Source organism: Aythya ferina, assembly GCF_964211825.1.
Source record: "Aythya ferina genome assembly, chromosome: 4".
In the NCBI taxonomy this organism is placed as follows: Eukaryota; Metazoa; Chordata; class Aves; order Anseriformes; family Anatidae; genus Aythya; species Aythya ferina.
The window spans coordinates 24859817-24880501 of record NC_140300.1 but is presented as its reverse complement, the minus strand read 5'-3'; the positions used below and the strand labels follow the sequence as shown (position 1 = coordinate 24880501).

General features: G+C 44.8%; 1 protein-coding gene across 8 annotated transcripts in view; it reads right to left on the bottom strand.

Annotated features, from left to right (window-relative positions):
• The window catches only part of LIMCH1 (LIM and calponin homology domains 1), a 173048-nt gene extending 152575 nt beyond the window's left edge, over positions 1-20473 (bottom strand). For all 8 annotated transcript variants that reach the window (XM_084516523.1, XM_084516524.1, XM_084516526.1 and 5 more), the window contains exon 1: positions 20214-20473. In XM_084516523.1, the coding sequence (XP_084372649.1) occupies positions 20214-20297 (84 nt within the window). In that variant the 5' untranslated portion in view covers positions 20298-20473. The remainder of the gene's footprint in view (positions 1-20213) is intronic.
• Between the last annotated feature and the right edge of the window lie 212 nt (positions 20474-20685).

Genomic DNA, 20685 nt, shown 5'->3' with positions numbered 1-20685 from the left:
TAAGTTTTTGCACAAAGGATCTGGGACAAGCTTCTATGCAATTTTATCTGGGTATTTAGCTGCCGGACAGGTTAAATCACAACAGGGTGTGAAGAGTAGGCATATGCACCCTCCTTCACTTGAAGGACCAACCAGTGAAGAACTACTGGATTAAAAAAGAATCCACAAACAAGCTATTTCCTGGCACATCAGCCAGGTACAATGGAAAAGGACACTGCTCAACCAGCTTCACTTCATAGTGAAATCCATGCTATGGATGGGTGGTCTTTTGTCTAGTGTTAAGGAGCAGATGAGCAGGCACCATCAGCTGCCTCCAACTGTGTGAAGCTGGCCACCATGTCCAGTCTTCAAACTTTGACCCCTTAACTGAACCAAAGGGGGTGAGATGAAAAGAATACGTGTCCTATACCCACATATTCAACATTGTTTGTACAGCCAGATGCAATAAAAGCCATTAGAGGCCTGACAATCAAAATCCTACTTCAGACGATGTGTGTCATACTGCTTTGACTCGTAAATGCATGTGAACATTTGTAAAAGGAACTTCAACAGAGTATGTCATAACATTGTTATGTTGCAATTCATTTTCCCCTGAAATAAAGATGGTGATGCTCTTCATTCTGACAGTCACTGAATTCTCCACAGTAACTCAATTTTCAGAACAAGTTTAAGCTTTGACACCATCTTACCCCAGCCAAAAAAAATCAATATACCAAAAAAATAGTTTATATAAAGTTCAGATATTTAGCTCAAGTGAGCCAATTATCTGCTTTTGAGAAAACCAGTTTTGAGAAAACACTGTTAAAAGGCTACTAATGAGCCTAAAAAAACATATCCTACCCTATTGTCCATACCCATAAATATGAGGGTTGAGGTTAACTATATACAGACCAATAAATTGTGCCTGTCTTCTCCAAGGCTTTCTGCAATAGCACTCAAGAAATTACACCGAGAGTTAGCCAGCAGCTTTCTTCCACTCTTTAGAGAACAAAAGTCTGATTTTCAGAGGTGGAAAGCTGATGGTGCTCACATATATGAAGGACTGGGAGTGAAACAAGACCCATTTGTGATGCTCATGCTCACGCCAACAGGATATAGCTACCTTCTTTACTGTATTTGGGGCTTTTCTGAAAGTCAGCATGAAATAAAGTCTGGATCAAGTTAGTGCAGTAGGCACACTCCAGCTTCAAAAATCTTTTACTTAATCCTCTTTGGTTAGCTTAATTTCGTCAGCTCTCCCCTTACTTCAAGGTCAGCTACTTCACGGAAAAAGGGTATATTCTTAGGTTTTCAGAAAGCACCTACAGGATTTAATATAAAAAGGTATTTTTCTTGGTGCCTGGTTATCAAGTGTCTGCCATGCAACTTTCCACATTCTCCTTGCCATCAACAGAAACCTGCACAAAGCTACCTTGTGCTAAAATCTCAAGTTTCTCCTCATTTCCACAAGAGACACTAGCTGCAAGCATTTTCCCAGGGTTCCAGCCAAAACTTTTATTCTGCTTACTTATGCCCCCATTTGGGATCCTATCCTCTACTTCTGCCCACTGTCATAGTGCAGCTATTGTTCTGTGAGGTGATTTCATGCCAACACACCAGAAGATACTAGTATGATGTAGACCTTTATGCTTCAAAGCCAGACAGGTAAGATTTCCTTTCTAATCAACACATCTTACAAAAATGGTCTTACAATGGAATCCTAAAACTTAACTTAAATATATAGCTTTCCCAATTCCCTGAAGCTTTCATTTGAGATAAGCTCATGTTACAGTCACAGTACAAAAGCAGATAGAAAAGCAAGCTTTTATCATAACTTTTAGAGGGTCACCACGTACTTTCTACATAGCCAAAATGTTGTAGAACCTGAAGAGTAACCAAGGCAAGACTGATTCTTTAAGAAATATACCTTTGACCTGAATTGGACACTACCACTTTGCTCTCCCCAGAGCATTCCAAAAATTAGCTGCAGTGAAAGGTAACATAATTTTAAATCTATGGTTGGTGTATGGGTGTGGATACACATACACCCTTAGTGCACTCCTTCTCTTTAGATATCCCAGTGTCATGATGGAACAGAATCACCGGCTGGTAGGACTTGAGTTTATCAACAGTTTGCATCAATAATACTCAATGTATTTTGTAACCAAAAGGTTGTATGTCAAGACAAGTATACTGATCTAGATTGAACCCAGTTCCACACAATATACTTTTAGGAATCCTTTATTTTGTTGAATGCCCACTGCTGTTAACCTATTGTGGGTCATACCAGACATGCCACTTGGACTCTAACTCATACTCCTTCCATAACACTAAGCTGATTCGTTGATTACCAGGATGAAGTTTACCGTGGTTGCTAGTCAAACTTATTATGAATCCTGTATTAAGGAGAATTCCTTAAATTTCTTCTTCCACCACTACAAAAAAAGACATGTATCTGTTCTTGTTCAATGTACCTAACAGCCTTATGCAGTTTTTACACCTAGTAGTTGGTTCAAAAAAGGTAAGTGAAATTTGTAGATTTTTAAACTAAAAATAGATCCCTACTTCAAATCTGCCACAAGACATTTTGGATTTCAAAGGAAAAAAAGCACAACCCTGAGAATACTGGGTATCAAATGAAATATTTCAGTTTGACTTTCCATTCTTAACTACAGAAGTTAGTGAAGATGTTATTGAGATAAAGCAGATTTAGAATAGCCAGCTGATATCAAGCAGATCCACTACCAAGACAAATAGACAGAGTAAACTTCTACGGCCTTTACGGCAGAGAAGTTTTGATCTATTAACCTCCACATTCTGAATTTCAGCCAAAGATTTCAGACAACCTGCATACCAAGGAATACACAATTCCACACAACAGCACAGATGTTACTGACTAGTCTGTCCCAGACCTCTCTATTAATAATGGTCATTTCAAAATTCCTAATGTATGGACTCCTAATTCATCATGACTTCTTATTTCCGGAAAGAGATTATAAACACGACGAATGATTTATTCCAGTTGAATTGTCTACAGTAAGTCAGAAAATTCATGCTGAACAATGTCTTTGATGGGCTTTATCCAGGAAGGTGAAGAAAGAAGGTCTACTATGTTCATCAAAAGAGTACAAATATAGCAGCTTATAATTTATGAGTAAGGGAAATTAATCACTAGGATTCCATCTTGGTGGAATTAAAAAATAAATAAATTAAAAATCTAACTATCTAACTAAGGGCATTTCAGCTCTGCTTCCTTCCCATTAGAACCTGTAAGGGTGGCACACAAATCTCCTGACCCCACAGCACCCACACTGCTCTATCATTTAGGCCAGGACCAGCTTTAAAGAACACAGTCCGGTGAGGTATGGGAACAATGGCACTAAGAAAACAGGAGACAAGGAAACTGCCTGAGAGCATCCAAGAGCAAAGAGCTGATACTAAAGCAAGAAAAATTCATTAGGTCACTTAGTGTCACATCACAGGAGACAGATTGAAAGCCTCAGAGAGAAACAGTTCAAGCAAGGAAAATGACATTTCCTTGCTTGTATAATGCGTATGTAGGTAGCACAAATAGGAAGGAATAGCAGGGAGCTGGAGAGATGATTTTATATTTCAGGTAATTACATTTCTTGCTCTGAGATTTGACTACTGCCCTGGCTTGTGCCACAGCGCTCAGTTGTGTTTCTAACCAAATCCTTTATACTGAGGTTTTGATAGCTGATTGCTAGTCACACGTTGCTCATTTACCGTGAGTGCCTGGCATCCCCGCGCATGGAAGAGAGCCATAGCTGCGCCTCTATAATGCTACTGAATGCTAAGTACACTGCAAAGAATGCAGGGTCTGGAGTCTCAAATTAGCATACAGTCTTGAGTCTATTTTCCCTGAACCACAGTCCCAGTACTTGCAGCAATGACATGAAATTAGATTCATGTTTGCAAAGAACTTTTTTGCAAAGATGCTGTAGTGATGAGCACCACGAGAGGCTGAGAAAGCCAGTGATTCTGTCCTTGGGGTTGGGTTTGAATAGCACATAGTAAACATGGCATAGGACTGCATGTTGAACAGTGAGGAGAAAGTGAAACACTGAATAGCTGCTCATTAAGAGCTGCACTATTCATTCTGTGCACTAAAGAGATACTCAGAAGAAACACAGCAGTGACCATGTATTTAATATGCATGTCCACGAAGGAGAATTGCAGAGAATAGCTTGCAGAGACAACACTATTCTATTCTTTTAGCAGGCTTGACCCTGCAAATTTCATCACGTTCTCCAAGACTGAAGACAGAAACTTACACATGTAATTATTCAAATAGCTCTTACTTCACTGGTGTTTAGCAGTCTTCAGTGAATGCAGGTTGTAAGATGCTGGGTATTGCATGAGTGAAAAAATCCCACCTATTTCCCCAGCAGGAATACAGCACGCTGTAATCTTGGTAATTTTCTGTTTTTTATGTTTCTATGTGCAATTTAGTCTCACAAAAGCTGCAAATACAGGACAGGAGATAAACTGCCAAAAGGCTGAACAGTCAAAGTGTACACTCAAATGAAAAATAACAGGGGAAAAAAAAAAAAAGTAAGTCCAAGGAAACCATCATTGGCATTGGTATTCACTCGTTTCCTTAAATGCTCCGCTGTTCATGAGGGCATCAAGCTGGATTTTCTGGTACTGTACCCATGAAAGCTCTGTTGGTGTAGAAAGCTATGTATTCTAAGACAAATTCACTGAAAATTCTTCAACTCTTTATTAAACCAACTGATCTGTACGGTAATAGAGGTCAGTGTAATAGATTAAAAAAAATAATAATAATAAAATCAATATACCTAAGAAATGCAAGTCATTTATTTTCCTGTGCCAAACAGTTGGTTGTTTATGTTTTGTGTTATAGAATTTGTTTCTGTTATTTAACTTAAAGCCTCAACAAAAGACAACAAACTGGGCAAGGCCAAGTTACTCTTAAAAAACATGTCAAAATTCTAAAGCAGACATCTCCTGTACAAGTTTAAGGGTGTAACCTTACCATAACAAACCACCACCACCAAGAAACCAGGAGTCACTCTCGCAATTTACAAAAAAACAGTATCTGTGGGGTAGAGGACAAAACTAGTGAGTGTCTGGACTAAACAGGGACATGAGACCCCATTACCAACAATGGAAACGCACAAAACATGGTCTTTCACGACACACACTTGTGAAATCACTCCATCAAGGACTGAATAATTAAAGAAGTCATCTTCAGCTGGAATCTCATTCTCCAGCCTGGAGCACTGCCAAGGCTGTCAAACTCCAGGTGGTGCTGGGAATCTCTGTAGGCTTCAGCACACAAACCCAACAAAGGTAAATCCTGGGTGTTGCACCAGGGGGCTGAGAGGCGACCTTACTGGTCTCTGTGATGTCCTGAGGAGGGGAAGGGGAGAGGGAGGTGCTGGTCTTCAGCAGCCACTTTCTCTGCACCTTTTGGCTGCCCCTTCTGAAGAATTCCCTGAAAATATTTACCAGCCTTCTGAGGAGTCACCTCTTCAAAGGAAAAATAAAAATTCAAAAAGTAACTTTATAAAGGTAACCAGAAAAAATTCTTCCCAAACAAGCACAAACCCAGTGCAAGAAGTGCCAACACCTACCTACCCCTGCACCCAGTCCCTGCCTGCATTATTGCTTGCTCCAGAAGCAGGATTGACCTGGACAGCACCTGCCAGCTGCAGCTCACCCACCCTCCCTGGCAGTCCCAGAAAATGGCTCTCATGGCAGGAGGAGATGCATCCTCAGCCTGGATGCATGGCCTGGCCTGGCCAGCACCCCTAAGGGGATGTGCATCTTCCGAACGATCTAGCCAAGCATCCCAAGGCTAGAAATATTTGGATAGCAAGAGAAAATGAATGGTTGTTATAAGGGACACCTCCCATTTAAATGTATAAAAATAGGGTGTTGCAGACTACTTTGGGGTTTGTGGGGCAATGCTGGTAGTTTTTAACTTTAATTGCAAAAGATAAAAGGCCCAGAAAGCCATGTTCCATCCATTTCTCTGAACTTACCTAGTAAATGTTTCTGCTCATGAAATCCAAGTAAGCAAGTCAGTTTTGTTTCTATAGTCTTCAGTTTCAAGAAGATGTACCTTCTATTACAGACATGGTAGCAGGAATTATTGTTTTAAATAGGATTTAACATTATTCTTTCCTTCTAGAGAATGAATTCTGTTGTGTCAGATCATATTCATGAACACACACCTTCTTTTCCACATATTTTCCAAATATAACATGTGCTGATATTTTATATTAGCAGTGTCTTAAACCAAAGTCACTCAAGTCTAAAAATACAACATACATCAGCTGAACAGAGTATTAGAAACTTATCTCCTGTTGAAAGAGCCATTAGTTCTTTTGCCCTTCTATTCATAGTGTTGTTCTTTCTCTTAATGAAAACCACCTTTGTTTTTCTCCTTTCACACCTATGGTTTAGCCCATGAGAGAACTGCTCACCAGAAGCACATGAAATTCATCCTGTGCACTCAGGCAGCAGATAAATCAGGACAAATTGATGAGCCCAGGGAAAGCATATTCGTATGATAAAAATTAAAGGCGTTATCACAATCCTTTCTAGAATTGCACAGGATATTATAGACACAATGTGTGAATAGGTGTCACTAGAGCTGAAGTCAGATGCAGATCATCAGAGACCGATACGTCTTCTTAGCATTCTCTTCATCATGCAAGAGATCCAAAGCCGGTGAGAAACGCATTAGAAAAGAAGCAGATGTTGGGGGAGCACCGAGTTCTTCTTTTTACCTGCTTATCGGCAGCAAAACAACAAGCATAAGGAAACAAAGCCTCTTGATGCAGCCTGGACCCATGCCAGGTCCAACTAAACTACCAATTCTTGATTTTAATCACAGGAGGAGCTCAAAACTGGAGCTCCCAAACCACGGCATACAAGTAGCCTCCAGGTGACTGCTAAGCAGCAGAAAAGCGAGAAGAATGACTGTTCAAATACCAAGGGTCCCCAAAACCCTTGAGAGAAGGCTGGGGAGACATGACCTGCAGCATCAGCACCATGAGAGAGAAGGCACCGGTGCCACCATTACAATAACTTTATTCCCAGGACTGTGCTACCTACGTGCCTAAATTGGGAAACTACAGCAATCATCTCCAGGGAGTGAGCACCACAAACAAACTGAGGGAGACCTTGTTGCTTATAGACTTCACCAAGTGTTTGGGGAAGGGCTGTATACAGAGCCCCAAGCATACATGCAGTATCTGCATGCCCCGAGAACAAGCAAAGCTGAACAAGGTCTGGCTTTTAAGGTTTTGGCTTCAAAATATTGTGGGGAAGGGAAGAGGTGGAAAAAAAAGAGAGTATTGATGGTAAGCCTTTACCCTTTGCCCACAGGGCAAAGAAACTAGAACTCCAAATACGAAGGATGCAGGACAAGTTAAATTTTTTAAGCAGCCCAGAATTACTGGTTTAATGGGTCTGCCAAGTGACAGCACGCTCCCGGTAGAGTTCTGGCAGCAGAAAGCCCTTAATCCAAGTGAATTACTAACTGGGAATAATGTCAGCAAAACAGCTGTCAGGATGCTATGCTGCTCAAGCTGAATAGACAAACAACTGCTTAGGGTCAGAAAGCAACACATTCAGCACAGCCTCCAAACAAAGAGCAGGAACTAACACCACCATTTAACCAACACCTGCCACCACTACCTTCTACCTTAAAAATGGGAGTGTGAGGGAAGAAAGCAGAACCAACAGAGGAAACAAGCAACTGTTCTCTTCAGAAGCAGCAGCGTAACTCTGGAACAAATTTGAGAGTTGTCCAAGTCTCTTTCAAAAAGAAGATGTGGCAAGTCAGTACATATCTGTGCTCAATGCTTCTCACTTTCCAGTGAAGTGGAAAGGGATACTACGTGCTGGCACAGAAGAACTGTTAAGAAAAGAAACAACTTCACAGAAACTACGTACCAGAGAAGCTATGTTAGACTCAGTGAGCACCTTACCGAAAGCAGGATTGCTAGCTCATACTTCCCGTAGAACAACCTGCACCTCCCCTGCAGCACGCCTGCAGTTCTGAGTCCAGCCAGGGCTCCCCAAAGTGTGTGTATGGACAATATATATATTTACACTGGATTGCAAATGCCTGATCTAGCTTATATTCTCTGAAGGGCCCATCTGTTACAGGTTGCCTTCTCTTCATGCTCTTTATCCAAATTCCACTCCTCCCCATCTCTTCCCTTTACTCAACTACATTTCTTCTTTTTTTTTTTTTTTCTCTGCATCAGATTTGGACTGGTGTTGTCCAAATGGTGAAAGAGGACAGAGATAATTTCAAATGCATTCATCGGACACTCAAGGCATAGCAGCTGCTCTGAGCCAAGACCTTACCCACTCGGTTACGAGCCAACAGACAGTATGGGAAATAAGAGATACCAAAAGTCTTACCTAAAAAACATACTCTGGTTGCTGTGATAGTGCTTCAAGTGGCAGTGCAGCTTTATCAGTCCTTCCAGTAACACAAAAAAGAAGGGCCCAAGCAGAAACCCAGGAAGAAAAGCCTTGAAGCTATATGCACCAGAAGACACAGGGAGGACAGATGATGAATTACACAGAAGTTATTTGAGTGAGCTTGTAATAGTCATTTTCCCCACCTAAGCCACCTAAAACACTTAGGGCACAAAGCATGCAGACAGCTGGCAGCATCCACGTGACAAAGATGCATCAAGTGAGCACCTTTTGCCACCTCATCTGCTCCGTATTAACTGATGGATTACTTGGCAGTCGTTTATGGAAAACAAAATCCCCCAACCTTGCCCACGCAAACAGCAAGCAGAATGGCCCAGAGCACCCTAGCCACCCGAAAGTCAGATCTGAAGTCCGATGGGCTTTGATGAGCAAGGAGGAGGCGTTCTGCTTTATTAGCAAGAGCAAAGTCTTAATTCTCTCAGTTGCGCTAGTCCAAATACTCTGCCACTGCACTGGGAGTGAAAGCTATACTTACCCCACTCCAGAAATTCCCAAATATACTCTTTCCCTGAGCCTCATCAGACTTCTGGTAGGAAGAAATCACAGTGCTGAGGAGCAGGACATTTGCACAGGCCAACAAACACTGCTTTGAGTGTGTTTTTTTACAAGAAATTTTCAGATCCACAAATGCAGATGCATGTGGGGAAATTGTCAGGCTGCATCCTAAGGAAAACTGTTACGATGCACTCACAGAAAAGAAGGGGCATGAGTATACACAGCTGAAGTGACCTCCCCTTACCAAAAGCTTTCTACATTGTAGAAGAGTAATTCTTCTAACACACTTTTCGTTGAAGAAAGATTTTCTTCATAATCAAAGTAAACACTGAGTACCAACATGTTTCTGCCAGGCACCTCGGCTTTACAATCACTGTCATGTTTGCTGTACCAACCACTTACGCCTTGTATGGAGTTGTAGCTAAATCTGAGGGCCCCCTCCTCCCCACCAAATGCAAAAATAGAAGCTTGTTTTGCTCATTCACTCCACTCCATCTGGTGTTTCAGATATACGCCTCATCCCTCACGATCTTTAAAGAAAACCTCAAACTTTTCATTCTCTTCATTGAGTAGTTCCTTAGAGCTCGGGTCCTTTCTCAGCAAGTATTGACATCTACCCATTTCCCACCCCGAAGCTTCACTTCTGTTTGAAGCCCCCTGCCCTAAGCATGTACTGGAAATGCTCACTGCCCATAGATAGCACCAGCACCCCATTCCCCACCAGCCCCTTTCCCACCACCACCTATTCCCTAGTAGCACTGGAGCCCAGCTCAAGCCACGGGAATGTGGCACGTTGATGTTTCATATAAGAGCTCCCCACCCTGCACAAAGGCTGCCCCCACTGCTAATTCTGGAAGTCAGCTCCTCTTGGTGTGCTGCATGCAGCCCTGTGCCCATGGCACACAGCGATGGGGTACTCCCCTTCCTCTGCACAGACATCCATCCCCCTTGTGTCCTCCCTTCTCTCGGGAGATACCAAGGGACAGGAAAAAGGCAGAAAACAAAAGCTTTCAGCACAGTTTGAGACTGTGCCACTTCCAAGTAGTCTGCTCTGGCTTTGATCTATTGATTTCAAGGCCCTTCATGTGGGAAGCTGAAAAGCAAGTTTTCTCCACACAGCTCTAAAATAAAAAGAAAAGCCAGTATGGCATTGTAGGATCAAGTACAGCACTGAAAAACCAACAAACATGGAAGGGGGGGGTGAGGGAACCACAATACCAGACCTGCCCAAAACCAGAACATGCAATCAGGAGCCTTGGTTGAAATCCAAAAATGCAAAATAAAGAATTAAAACTATTACACAGCATTACTACTTCAGAGACACTAGCAAACTACAATGAATGGAAACTAATGTTTAAAATCCCACAGCACTGGTAGACAAGTTTTCTACTAAATGTGACTGGAATGTCATCTGAGAGCTAACCCTGTGCATTTTCATCAAGTTACACCCTACCCTACACAGCTGCCCACAACAGTTTTGCTTTCTTTCTCCCCTGAAGTTACTCATGAGAAGCAATATGATGGAAAGGAGTGAAGTACCAAAGCATTTATTACTGAGGTGCATTTTTAAATGAAAAATCTTTTTGTTTGGGATACTCTGAGGTGCCTCTAGCACCAAGTGCAGCACATCCCTCCTAAAGGCAGCTGGAATAAATTCCATTCGATGCTCATCTTGAGAGAGCACCCATACCAAGTGAGCCTCTTGAAATCTGACTGCTCACTGCTCCCCGGGAGAAATAATCATTGAAAGATAAGCGAGGGAGGCGAAGCCTCACCAGCTTTATTTTTAACATCCGTCTCCCTTTACACTCGCCTTCTCGCAGGGAATTTCTGACCCCGCAGCTGTGCTGTGCCAATCCAAGGCGCGCTGGATGCCAGGAACCACGATGCAACAGCCGCCACCTCCGGTTTCAGAAGGGGCCGTGTGCCTGGGCTGTTCCAGGGGAGCAGCGTGGCATTCCCTGCACCCTGTACCTCCAGCAGGCAACGTCCTCACTCTCCACACAAGCGGCCATCAGTCCAGCACACTTGGCAGAGCAGCAACATGGGCAGGGCAGCACTGAGCTGAGAGAAGGAGAAAATCAGGCCCCGGCAAGATCGAAGATCTGCATGGTCGTAATTAAAATGTTTGGAGGGTATTTTTGCTTCTCTTTAGAAAAGGCAAGCTGTTTCTAATAAAAGATAATTTGAGTCGCTTGAACTTTGTTGATTTATGACTTTTTTTCATGTTTTTCCAAAACCGAAGGCCCCCTTGTCAAAATAAGAATTGGTTTTGGGAGAGGTAGGATGTTAGGCTATGCTTTTGTACCATTTCTTTCAACTCAGGAGAGAGTCACCTTTATGACTCACTGATTCTGAAATTTCCTTTTTCTCATTAGTTCCATTTTTCTGGAAAGCAGTTTATTTTCTTGGCTATCTTTAATTGATCCAAACACTGACAGAAGACACACACTGCACATGCATGCTCCCAAATAAGGACTTCCTTTTTTTCCAAACCACAACTTTAAAAACCAACTCATCAGAGTCAGGAAAACAATAAACAAAAAATATTTATATATTTGCTTTTTTTTTTTTTTTTTTTTTAATAAAAGAGAGAGAGAAGGAGAGAAAGAGAAAAAGAAAAAAAGAGAGAAAGAGAAAAAGGGAAAGAAAAATAAAATATAACCCCCAAATCCATACTTATTGTATTTGTTTTAGGATGTTGTAGCAACCCTTGTGCCAGAACCACAACCTGCTGGGACTACAAGGACATAATGTAGCCCTGTGAGTTCACAGAAAACACTGCTCGCAAAGCACCGAGAAGAGATTTTAATCTCAGTCCAGTGTCCTCTGTAGCCACACAAACATTCTGCTCCCACTTGAAATCAGTTATTTATGGGCATCAGCCTCCTCTTACGCAAAAGAACGGCTGCTTCTCAAGTCAGAGTAAAGGTTACAATTATTTGTGCTGGTCTGTGGCCTGTTGTTGAAATACAAATGGAAAGGTTGTTTGGGGCTTTTTTCCTTCAACTCTGCCACCCCTGGAAATGGCAGGTGTATTACCTTTTACAGATTTCAGCCCCTCACTGCTGGGGAGAAAAACTTGAATGTAAGAATTGACTTGTAAGAATATAGTTGAATATAATTAGGCACATGTAATGTGCCGAATTTATTTTTTAAATGTTCCTTTAATCCATCCAGAGACTTTAGTGCTCATGATTGTAATACTGAACTAAACATCTACCAATGTCTACAGGAAGGAAAACAACTGGAAGATATTTAGTCTCAGGACGAGGACTCTTTTTTTTTTTTTTTCCTGTTTTCTCAGCACACTGAGTATATACAGCCACTTTCCGTATAGCCTGTAAACAACAACAGGGGTGGGATGAAGTGGGGGCGATCTTGGAGGCTGGAAGAGACATCACAGAGAATTTTTCCTTTTGTGCTGTTCCTGAAACTCGCTATGGATCGCATAATGGAAGAATCCCAGTCCTGTTTCCAGCATGAACCAGGATCATGGAGAAACGTCTGTGAAGGAAAGATTAATGGAGATCATTTCCCTTTTACATTACGCATTCAGCTGTAGAAAGCTGAATTAAGGAATTGCTTTCTCTCCCTCCACCATGCTGCTCCTTAGCCTGTGAAGTGCTCCATGAATCATTGACAACAATGCTAGAGCCAAAAAGCCATGGCAATATTATTTTTCAAAATCTTAGCTTGTCAAAGTTGATTTCAAAATCGAACCATCTTTGACACGAAGCATGAGATCTCCAAAGAGCAGAACCTAGCGAAACAAGGCTTCTCTTCAAACAGCCAGATGAAGAGAGTTCTCTGCTTTCCCCACTGACCAAGAAGTCCCTAGACTATTTTAAATCAACTTTAACATCAGGAGCAAGCTCTATTAATAACTCCATCATTAAGCGAGCCATTCTGTGACAAGGATTACTAGCAGCAGTCATTGTATATACACACATAATCAAAAGAAACTAGTTAACAGTTTTGAGTGAGTTATACTAGAACTGAGCAGATTGACTACGAAGGTAGAGGATCATTCTAACCAACTAATACCAAGAACAAAGAACCACTTAAGAATTTAATTCTCAATAACTAAACTTGCACATCATCTCAAGACCTGAAAAGCAAGGGGAATAATTTAAATTCCTTATTGGGCAATAAGAGCAGTGTAAAATGAATTAAATAAATCTTACCAACCAAAGGCAATCAATCATGTTTTCAGTTTTCCAAAATGAAAAAATAGGCTTAGTAGAAATAGTTGGATTGGAAGACAAACACATTTTATGCTGCCTTGAGGAGTTTCCACAAGGGAAAAGGGAAACTCAGTAGTGTACCCTGGAAATGCCTGTTGAAAGCCGAAGGAGCTTTGCCTTTGTGTGGAGAAGGATCTTGTTCATGCGAATTGGTGCTTAAACGTGACATTAATATAAACAACCAGTAAAGTAGGATCAAAAATAAAATTAAGGGATATTCACCCACCCACTTTCAAGAAACCACAGATTCACAGAATAATTCAGGCTGGTAGGGACCTTAGGGGGGCCCCTAGTTTGACATCCTGCTCAAGCAAGGGCAGCTCTAGGCCAGTCCAGGTTCTTGTGAGCTTTGTTCATTTGGGCACGAACCCACCAAGGACGGTGGTTTCCCAGCCTCTCTGAGCAGCCTGCACCAATGCTCAACTGCCCCTGTGATGAAGAAACTTTTCTTCACGCCAAGTCAGAACCTCCCCGTTTTAGTTTATGACAAGTATCGCACGCTCCTGGCCCAGGCCCCTGTGAAGGCCATGGCTCTGTCCCCCCAGTAACCTGCCCATACATACAGGGGGTGCTGCCAGGTCCCCACAAATCCACCTCTTCTCCAGCCCATCTCCCAGGACAAGTGCTCCAGCCCCAGACAGCCTGGGGGCTCTCTGCTGAGCTCACTCCTTATCAATGCTTATCAATGTCCTTCCTGTACTGTGGGACCCAAAACCACACACAGTATTGCAGGTATGGCCCAGCAAGCACCAAGCAGAAGCAAACAACCACCTCCATCAACTCACTGGCTCCAGAAAATCCATGACGAGCTGACCTTTCCTGCTGCCAGGACACTGCTGCCTTGTCAGCTGGTCCCCCCCGGCCCTCTCCAGCAGAGCTGCCCCCCAGGCAGTCACTCCCCAACCTGTGCTGCAGCAAGGGGATGGTCAGCCTGTCCCAGGTACAGCAAGTACATTTCTGTTTAATAAATAAGAGGCAGTAATGGGCAGGGTTTTTTTCCAGTTTCAGCTGGGGTGTGTTCTAGTTCATCACATTCTTACAAGTCTGTCCCTAGGACATATGCAGCCCTTTCACCTGATACTGTTCTTAGCATAGCTGCAAGAAGTTTCAGCTATTAATTTTGATGCTATGTTACTGGTACCATAGTAGCACTGTTGTAATCATCGCAACCGAGGAGACCAAGTGAGGCAAGGGAACACAGTAGTTTCTTTCTTAAATGACATGTTGGAGGGATGGAAAGTTAGATCTTCAGAGCCTGCATGCCAAAATGCTCGCACCTTCCCCCTATGCAGCTGTATCAACTGCCCTTTCAAATGGCACTTTCACTCCCATAAATCTTGCTTTCTTTGTGGCATTCTTCCACAACTGGTCTTGTTGGGATACTTACAGAGAATCAATACATGAAAGTGACCATCTGTGGATGAAGAGCTCCTAGACTGGTAGCTTTTCCAAATGAAAGATAATATCGTTTTTATAACCTGTGGCAAAGTAACACTACCTAGATTGGCCAACACATTTTAGAGGCTAGAAAACGAGTCTACCACATTGATCATCTAGTTAATTCTCCATACTTGGAAAGATTCCACCTTCCTTTCGAGACGATAAACATTTTCCTTTATTTTATTTTATTTTATTTTATTTTATTTTATTTTATTTTATTTTATTATTATTTTTTAGATGTAGTTCACACTAGCAGAACAAATGTAATGAGGTTTAATAGCTGTGTTCAACAGGTCTTTACCACCAACCACATAATGACATTCCAGACTTTGGTCTTAAGGGCAGATCTTTTACCTATTTTAAAATTTTAGCAATGAAAGGAGAAATTAATTCAGTTTTAAGACAATTAACAACTCAATCCTGCATTTCCTTGACATTATCCCTTTATCAATAGCATTGTTGTTCCCACTACTCCCACTCTTGTGCTAAGAGCTACTTGTAACGTGGCTTAAATGGATCTCATGACAAGGGAATTGGGTCCATGTACACAGGACACAAGGTCAGCTGCCAGGCAACTGGGAGAAGAAAACATTTCTATAAGATGATAGTCTGTCAGGTCAGAGAGTTTGGGCAGGTTCTTCCACCCCTTTAGAACAATCTATTTTTCATTCCACTGAATGACTAATTCAGCCAGAACGAAGAGCATCACATCAACCCCATCTGCAGCCACTAAATGCTGCCCTGGAGATGTAGAGAAAGAAGAGAAGAATTCCTCTCCAAGTCCAGTCACAATAACCACAGTAAAATTATTCTGAATTCACATCCATCTTGGACCAGAAGTCAGCCACCTTTTGACTCTTTATAGCTCCCACGTTGTGGGAAATATTCATCTAGCCTAACTTTAGTTGTCCACAAATCAGGCAGCTATTTGCATAGATTCCTTCTAGTCTGAGGAACACCCTCATCTCTCCCACCAAGATGAGAGACTTGAGATTAGTACAGACAGATCAGCTGGAAAGTTAGGGCACTGTCAAACCCGTCAGCCAAAACTTCCTTCCAAAGCATGAGGCCCTTATTGAAAGCCCACTGAGGTAACTGAGAATCTCTCTGTTGAAAAGTGTCTGTTGGATTTCTGTCCAAGTAACTGTGAGACTGCAGTGGCAGCTGAAGGTCCCAGTTGGCTAGAGGAACCACCATTCTAGGACTAGAGTCCCTGTTCAAGCACCTTAAAGTTTGCTTGAAAGCAAAGGTAGACTAGATGTCTATGCATACTTGGGAAACACTACTGCAGTAGCAACCTGAAACCTCTTGCAGGATGTAGGTTACTCATAGGCATAGCCAATCAATGCTCTTAACCAATACTTTCAATAAAAAGAGCTTTATCTCTGACGTTCCTCAAAGTCGGGGCACTATAGTCAGCATCATACCACATTTCCAAGGCCATACAAACCAGCTTGTAAATTACTTAAGTTCCAGACCCCTCCAGCAGATTATCCGATCCAGTCCCTTCCCCACACAGAAAAGATTTTGTCAATGAACTACTTCTATCTCCATTTAAGTCCCATTTTTGCAATGGAAGACATAAGCCTCGGCTCTCTAGAACTTCTCCAGCACAAGAGGGAGAGATGCCCTAAAGAAATGTTGTTTCAAGACAGTAAAAAGACAATAACATGGTTTACTTGGCTGAATTGCTGGTTTTATACCCCTTGCATCGTTTCACAGCTAGGGTGGTGTAGAAGTGACCTGTCTATTTTGCTGTGCAACCTGATGCATCCAGAAATAGTAAATAACACACCGGGTCCCACTTCTAGAAGCATGGCCACTGTTACCAAATTAAAACTGCTGCCTTCAATGCAGAAATCTGACAGTGGTAAGGAGAAAAATTCAGAACCAACAAACCCTTCTGTCTGGGGGATTTCTCCATAACAAGAAGACTCTGTAGGGGAATACATATAAGAGAAAAGTGACAGACTTGTAAGTTGCTGCATTTTAGCCCATACACATCTAGAGGGAATGGCAAAGTCAAATGCTGACTACGGGGAACAGAAAACATGCCTTGTTTATTATTACCATACAACTATAAAGGAAGCTTTCTTATCAGCTGGCAAACTTACTAAGGAATACAAGTCTATGGAAAAGCCATCCCTAATTGAACCAAGTCTCAACAATGAGGATGGAGCATATTAATGAGGCAAGGATAGGAGGTGCGATGATGAGATAACAATACCCTGAGGAGTTGCACCAGTATTAAATGCGACTTTATTACTGTATTGCTCTTGAGTCTGTGCAGCAAGAATAACTCTGTTTATACAGATGTTCTTTCAGCCATCAGTTATTCTAGTTTAAGCACACACACTGGGAACCTTGACATTTTAAAATTACAGGCCAGTAGATTAAATTAGATTTGTTATTTCGCTTTAGTAAGCCACTACACTTTACAAGGCTGATATATTCTTTCAGTGAAACTGAGATGCACTAATTGAAATGAGATACTGCACCTTTAATAATGCAGACCAATGTAGCTGTCTCACAGGGTTTTTCATCAGGTGCCTTTATTTTAAGTCTTCTGAGTGCTACTTATATGGTACATTTTATCATTAAGAGGGCATTCTTTACTTAAGTAGTGCATGCCAAGCTAAATTAAAATAATAGAACCGGTTTACTCTAACACAGAGGGAAGTGCGGTTGCTATTTATGCAGAATTAAATATGTGATTAAGGCTGAACTCCAACCTCCTACCAAAAGTGTCTCACGATCAAAGCGGAAAGCCCACAGAGTCCCCAAATGCCACCTTGGGCAACGCACAGCTCACATCAAGTCTAACACCACTTGAAATCAGAGCTCAGGCCCCTTGGCCTGCTCAGGTGTTCACCTTGGCGCTTCTGGCTCAGAGCTCCAGGGAGACACAAAAGAGAAAGGATTGTTACGAGGAACCACCCAAACTTCAGTGCAACTTGGGCTGCCCTATTCTGTGAAGTAACTCTGACGGAGGGAAAAGAAAACTCCTGGCACCCCGGAGACGTGCTCTGGTGAAACATCAGATGCTCCAGGAGTAAATAAAGGCCTCTGAGACCTTCTGCCTGGAGGAAGGGAAGTACCTCAGTCCTTGAAGATTTAGACATTCACCACTTTGTGCCTTGGCTCTCCATCTGTGAAAGAGGACAGCCGCCCTTCCCAGCCCCGCCAGAGGAGAAATGCAGTGCCGACCACAGGGCGGATTCCTGTCAGCGCTGCACAATGGTGACAGCGCTCATACGACTATTCAAACCAGATGAGAATCCAGCCCGCCAGCCACACCACTTACTCTGTAGAAATAAAAATGCACAGCCAGCTCAGAGTTTCAGATCTGCCCATTTCTGCCCCCATTTCCTTGTGCAGCTCTGTTTCACAGTCTAAGGCAGGTTTTAAGCTGTCTCCCACTGCTGACGCCCCCACTAAGTCTGTCTTCTCCGTACGAGGCAGGTTCAGCAGCCCTGCTTACAACAGCTACTGTTTATTTTATTTTCCTTTGAGATTTCACATCACTTTAAACATCCAGAGCAGAGTTAGAAGCCACAACTGGATGTCTGCTAACACCTCTAGGCCAACAAATACACTGGTGAGAGACGACCACGGAGCCGACTGGAGCCGATGGACTCAGGGGCTGGACACAGCATGAACCCTGTTTCTGGTTTTTGCCCAGATCAATAGGGTTAGCACACTGAATGTAGATACCCATAATAAACAAATAAAATCTTGGGAATGTTAAGACTGCTGCCGCTTTTCAGTAACTTTGGACTAATATGTCAAGTTCTGCCTAATTGCTCAGTCCAAGCCATCGGGGGAATGCTGACCACATTTTTGCAAGAGGTAATAACCCTCATGCCCCAGAGCTTACACCGGGCTGTGATTAGAAGGAAATATCATTCTTGAGGCAAATTAAACCACATTCACTTCACAGGTGGCTCCTTCCTCCCTTCCCATAGCAGGAGCACCCGCTGTGGGTGCTGCCGTAGAGGCAGACGCTCCCCCCAGCCCCGCGGCCACAGCAGTGCCCCCAGCTCCTGCCACGCTCCCCAGCAGGAGGAAGGTGCCAAGAGTAACAGTCCCACCTCGCACATCTCACCCTGCCTTCCGCACACCCAGAAGATTAAAGACAGCAATGGAGGAAGCACAAGAAGCCATATACGGCTTCCTTTATATGCGTGTGGGTCCTTTGGACCTGCATCAAGTGCATGAGGCATTGCAAGCCCTCGCACCCTGCCTATGGGGCCCTGGATAACACAAGGATGGGTGTGAGACCTCCCATCACGGCCAAACTGCCCAGGAGGGATGTTTCCGCCTGACCCACAAGTTTCTGCTCTGAAACAGGAAGGCTTACACTCCCTTAATTATTATCATGCCCGGGGTAATTGCTGGCAGCCTCGTTACCTACAGAGGACTGCTCTGCCGTTGAGTGCCTGGCTCTGTCAGCCGCCAGCAGCACTCGCGGTCACAAGGTATTTCGCGTACCGCATGTATGGCAGGGTCATGTGCCTCCCCCTGCTACAAAGCGGGATGTACAGCTATGGGTTCGTCTTCCCAAGACAACCAGCGTTCATTTGCGCTCCCCTTTTCCTCTCCCAGGCAGCCCACTCACCTCCCACCGGCACAAAACCCCATCTCTCCCCGATCCTCACTGCTTTGCTGCCTCCGGTCCTGCAGCAGCCAGCCAACTGTGTCGGTGCAAACTCCCCCAAGCCTGACACAGCATTACCTTTTCGGCTGGCGTCGGGGTGAACTCTGAATCCCCACAGACTCCAGACCCTGTGCCCGACCCGCCTGCAGTGTCCACCCGGGGTTTAGGCAATCGTGAAGTTGCAGCGATTTCCAGGCGAATTTGCCTAGCCTCGCCAGGAACCCGGCATCTCCTGCGGCTTACGGAAAGCTGCAGATTAAACGCAAAGCCCGCAGCTGCCGGCAGCTATTCCCCTGCCATCTCGGCCGATACCACCCTCACGCGTGTTCCCGACCCGCAACCGGACCACGGGCTATTCCCAGCTCCTCTATTACCCCACGCCAAAACATTTAACCCTTTCGTTTCGCCCCCCAAGCCGGCTGTTTTCCACGTTTTATCACCGCAGCCGAGCGGCGAGGCGGCCCCGCGGGGTGGGCACGGCCCGGAGCGAGGGGGGCACGGGGATGGGGGCACCCCGATGCGCGCCCCCGGCCGCCCCGATGCGCGCCCGCGGTACCTGCGCGGCCTCCCCCGGCGGGGGCTGCGGGGATGGAGGCTGCGGGGATGGAGGCTGAAGGTTGCGGGGCTGCAGGTTGCGGGGCTGGAGGCTTTGGGAGCGCCATGTCCCCGCAGTGTGCCGGGGGGGGAGGCCCGCAGCCTGCCCCCCCCTCCCCATAGCCCAAGGAAGCCCCCCGCTGGGGGTCGCGGCCTCCCCGCACCTGCCTCCCGCTCCTGCTTAGGGCCGGGGAGGGGAAATGCGATTAAGGGATTGAGCCGGCGGCGGCGGAGGAGGAGGAGGAGGAGGAGGAGGAGGAAGCAGCACCCGCATCCCGCCCGCTCCTTACCTCGATCCACTTTTGCGCCTCGCCGAAGGCCGGCTCGGGCTGGGGCTGACCCTCTGCCGCCAGCTCCAGCCCGGGGCTGGCCATCTGCGGGCCCCCGGCTCGCCGCCCCGCAGCGGGGCCGTGGATGGCCGTCGGGAGGATGGCTCTGATTTTTTGGGGTGCCCGCAGCCCCGCCGCTTCTCCTCCCTCCGAGCTCCCTCCCTCCCCCCGGCGGCGCTGCTCGCCCGCACTCGGGTCGCCGCCGAGGCTCGGGGCTCGGGGCTCGGGGCTCGGTCCTCCCTCCGTCCTCCCTCCGTCCTCCCCCGGTCCTCCCTCCCTCCTCCGGTCCTCCCCCGGTCCTCCCCCGGCCGCCCCGCCCGCCCCGCCGCGCCGCCAGCTAAAAATAAACCGGGAGGGCGACGGCGCCCGTGCCTTCGGGCCCGAGGGGAGGAAAGCCGGGGGGTCAGAGCCGTGCCGGGGGGCTGCAGCCCCT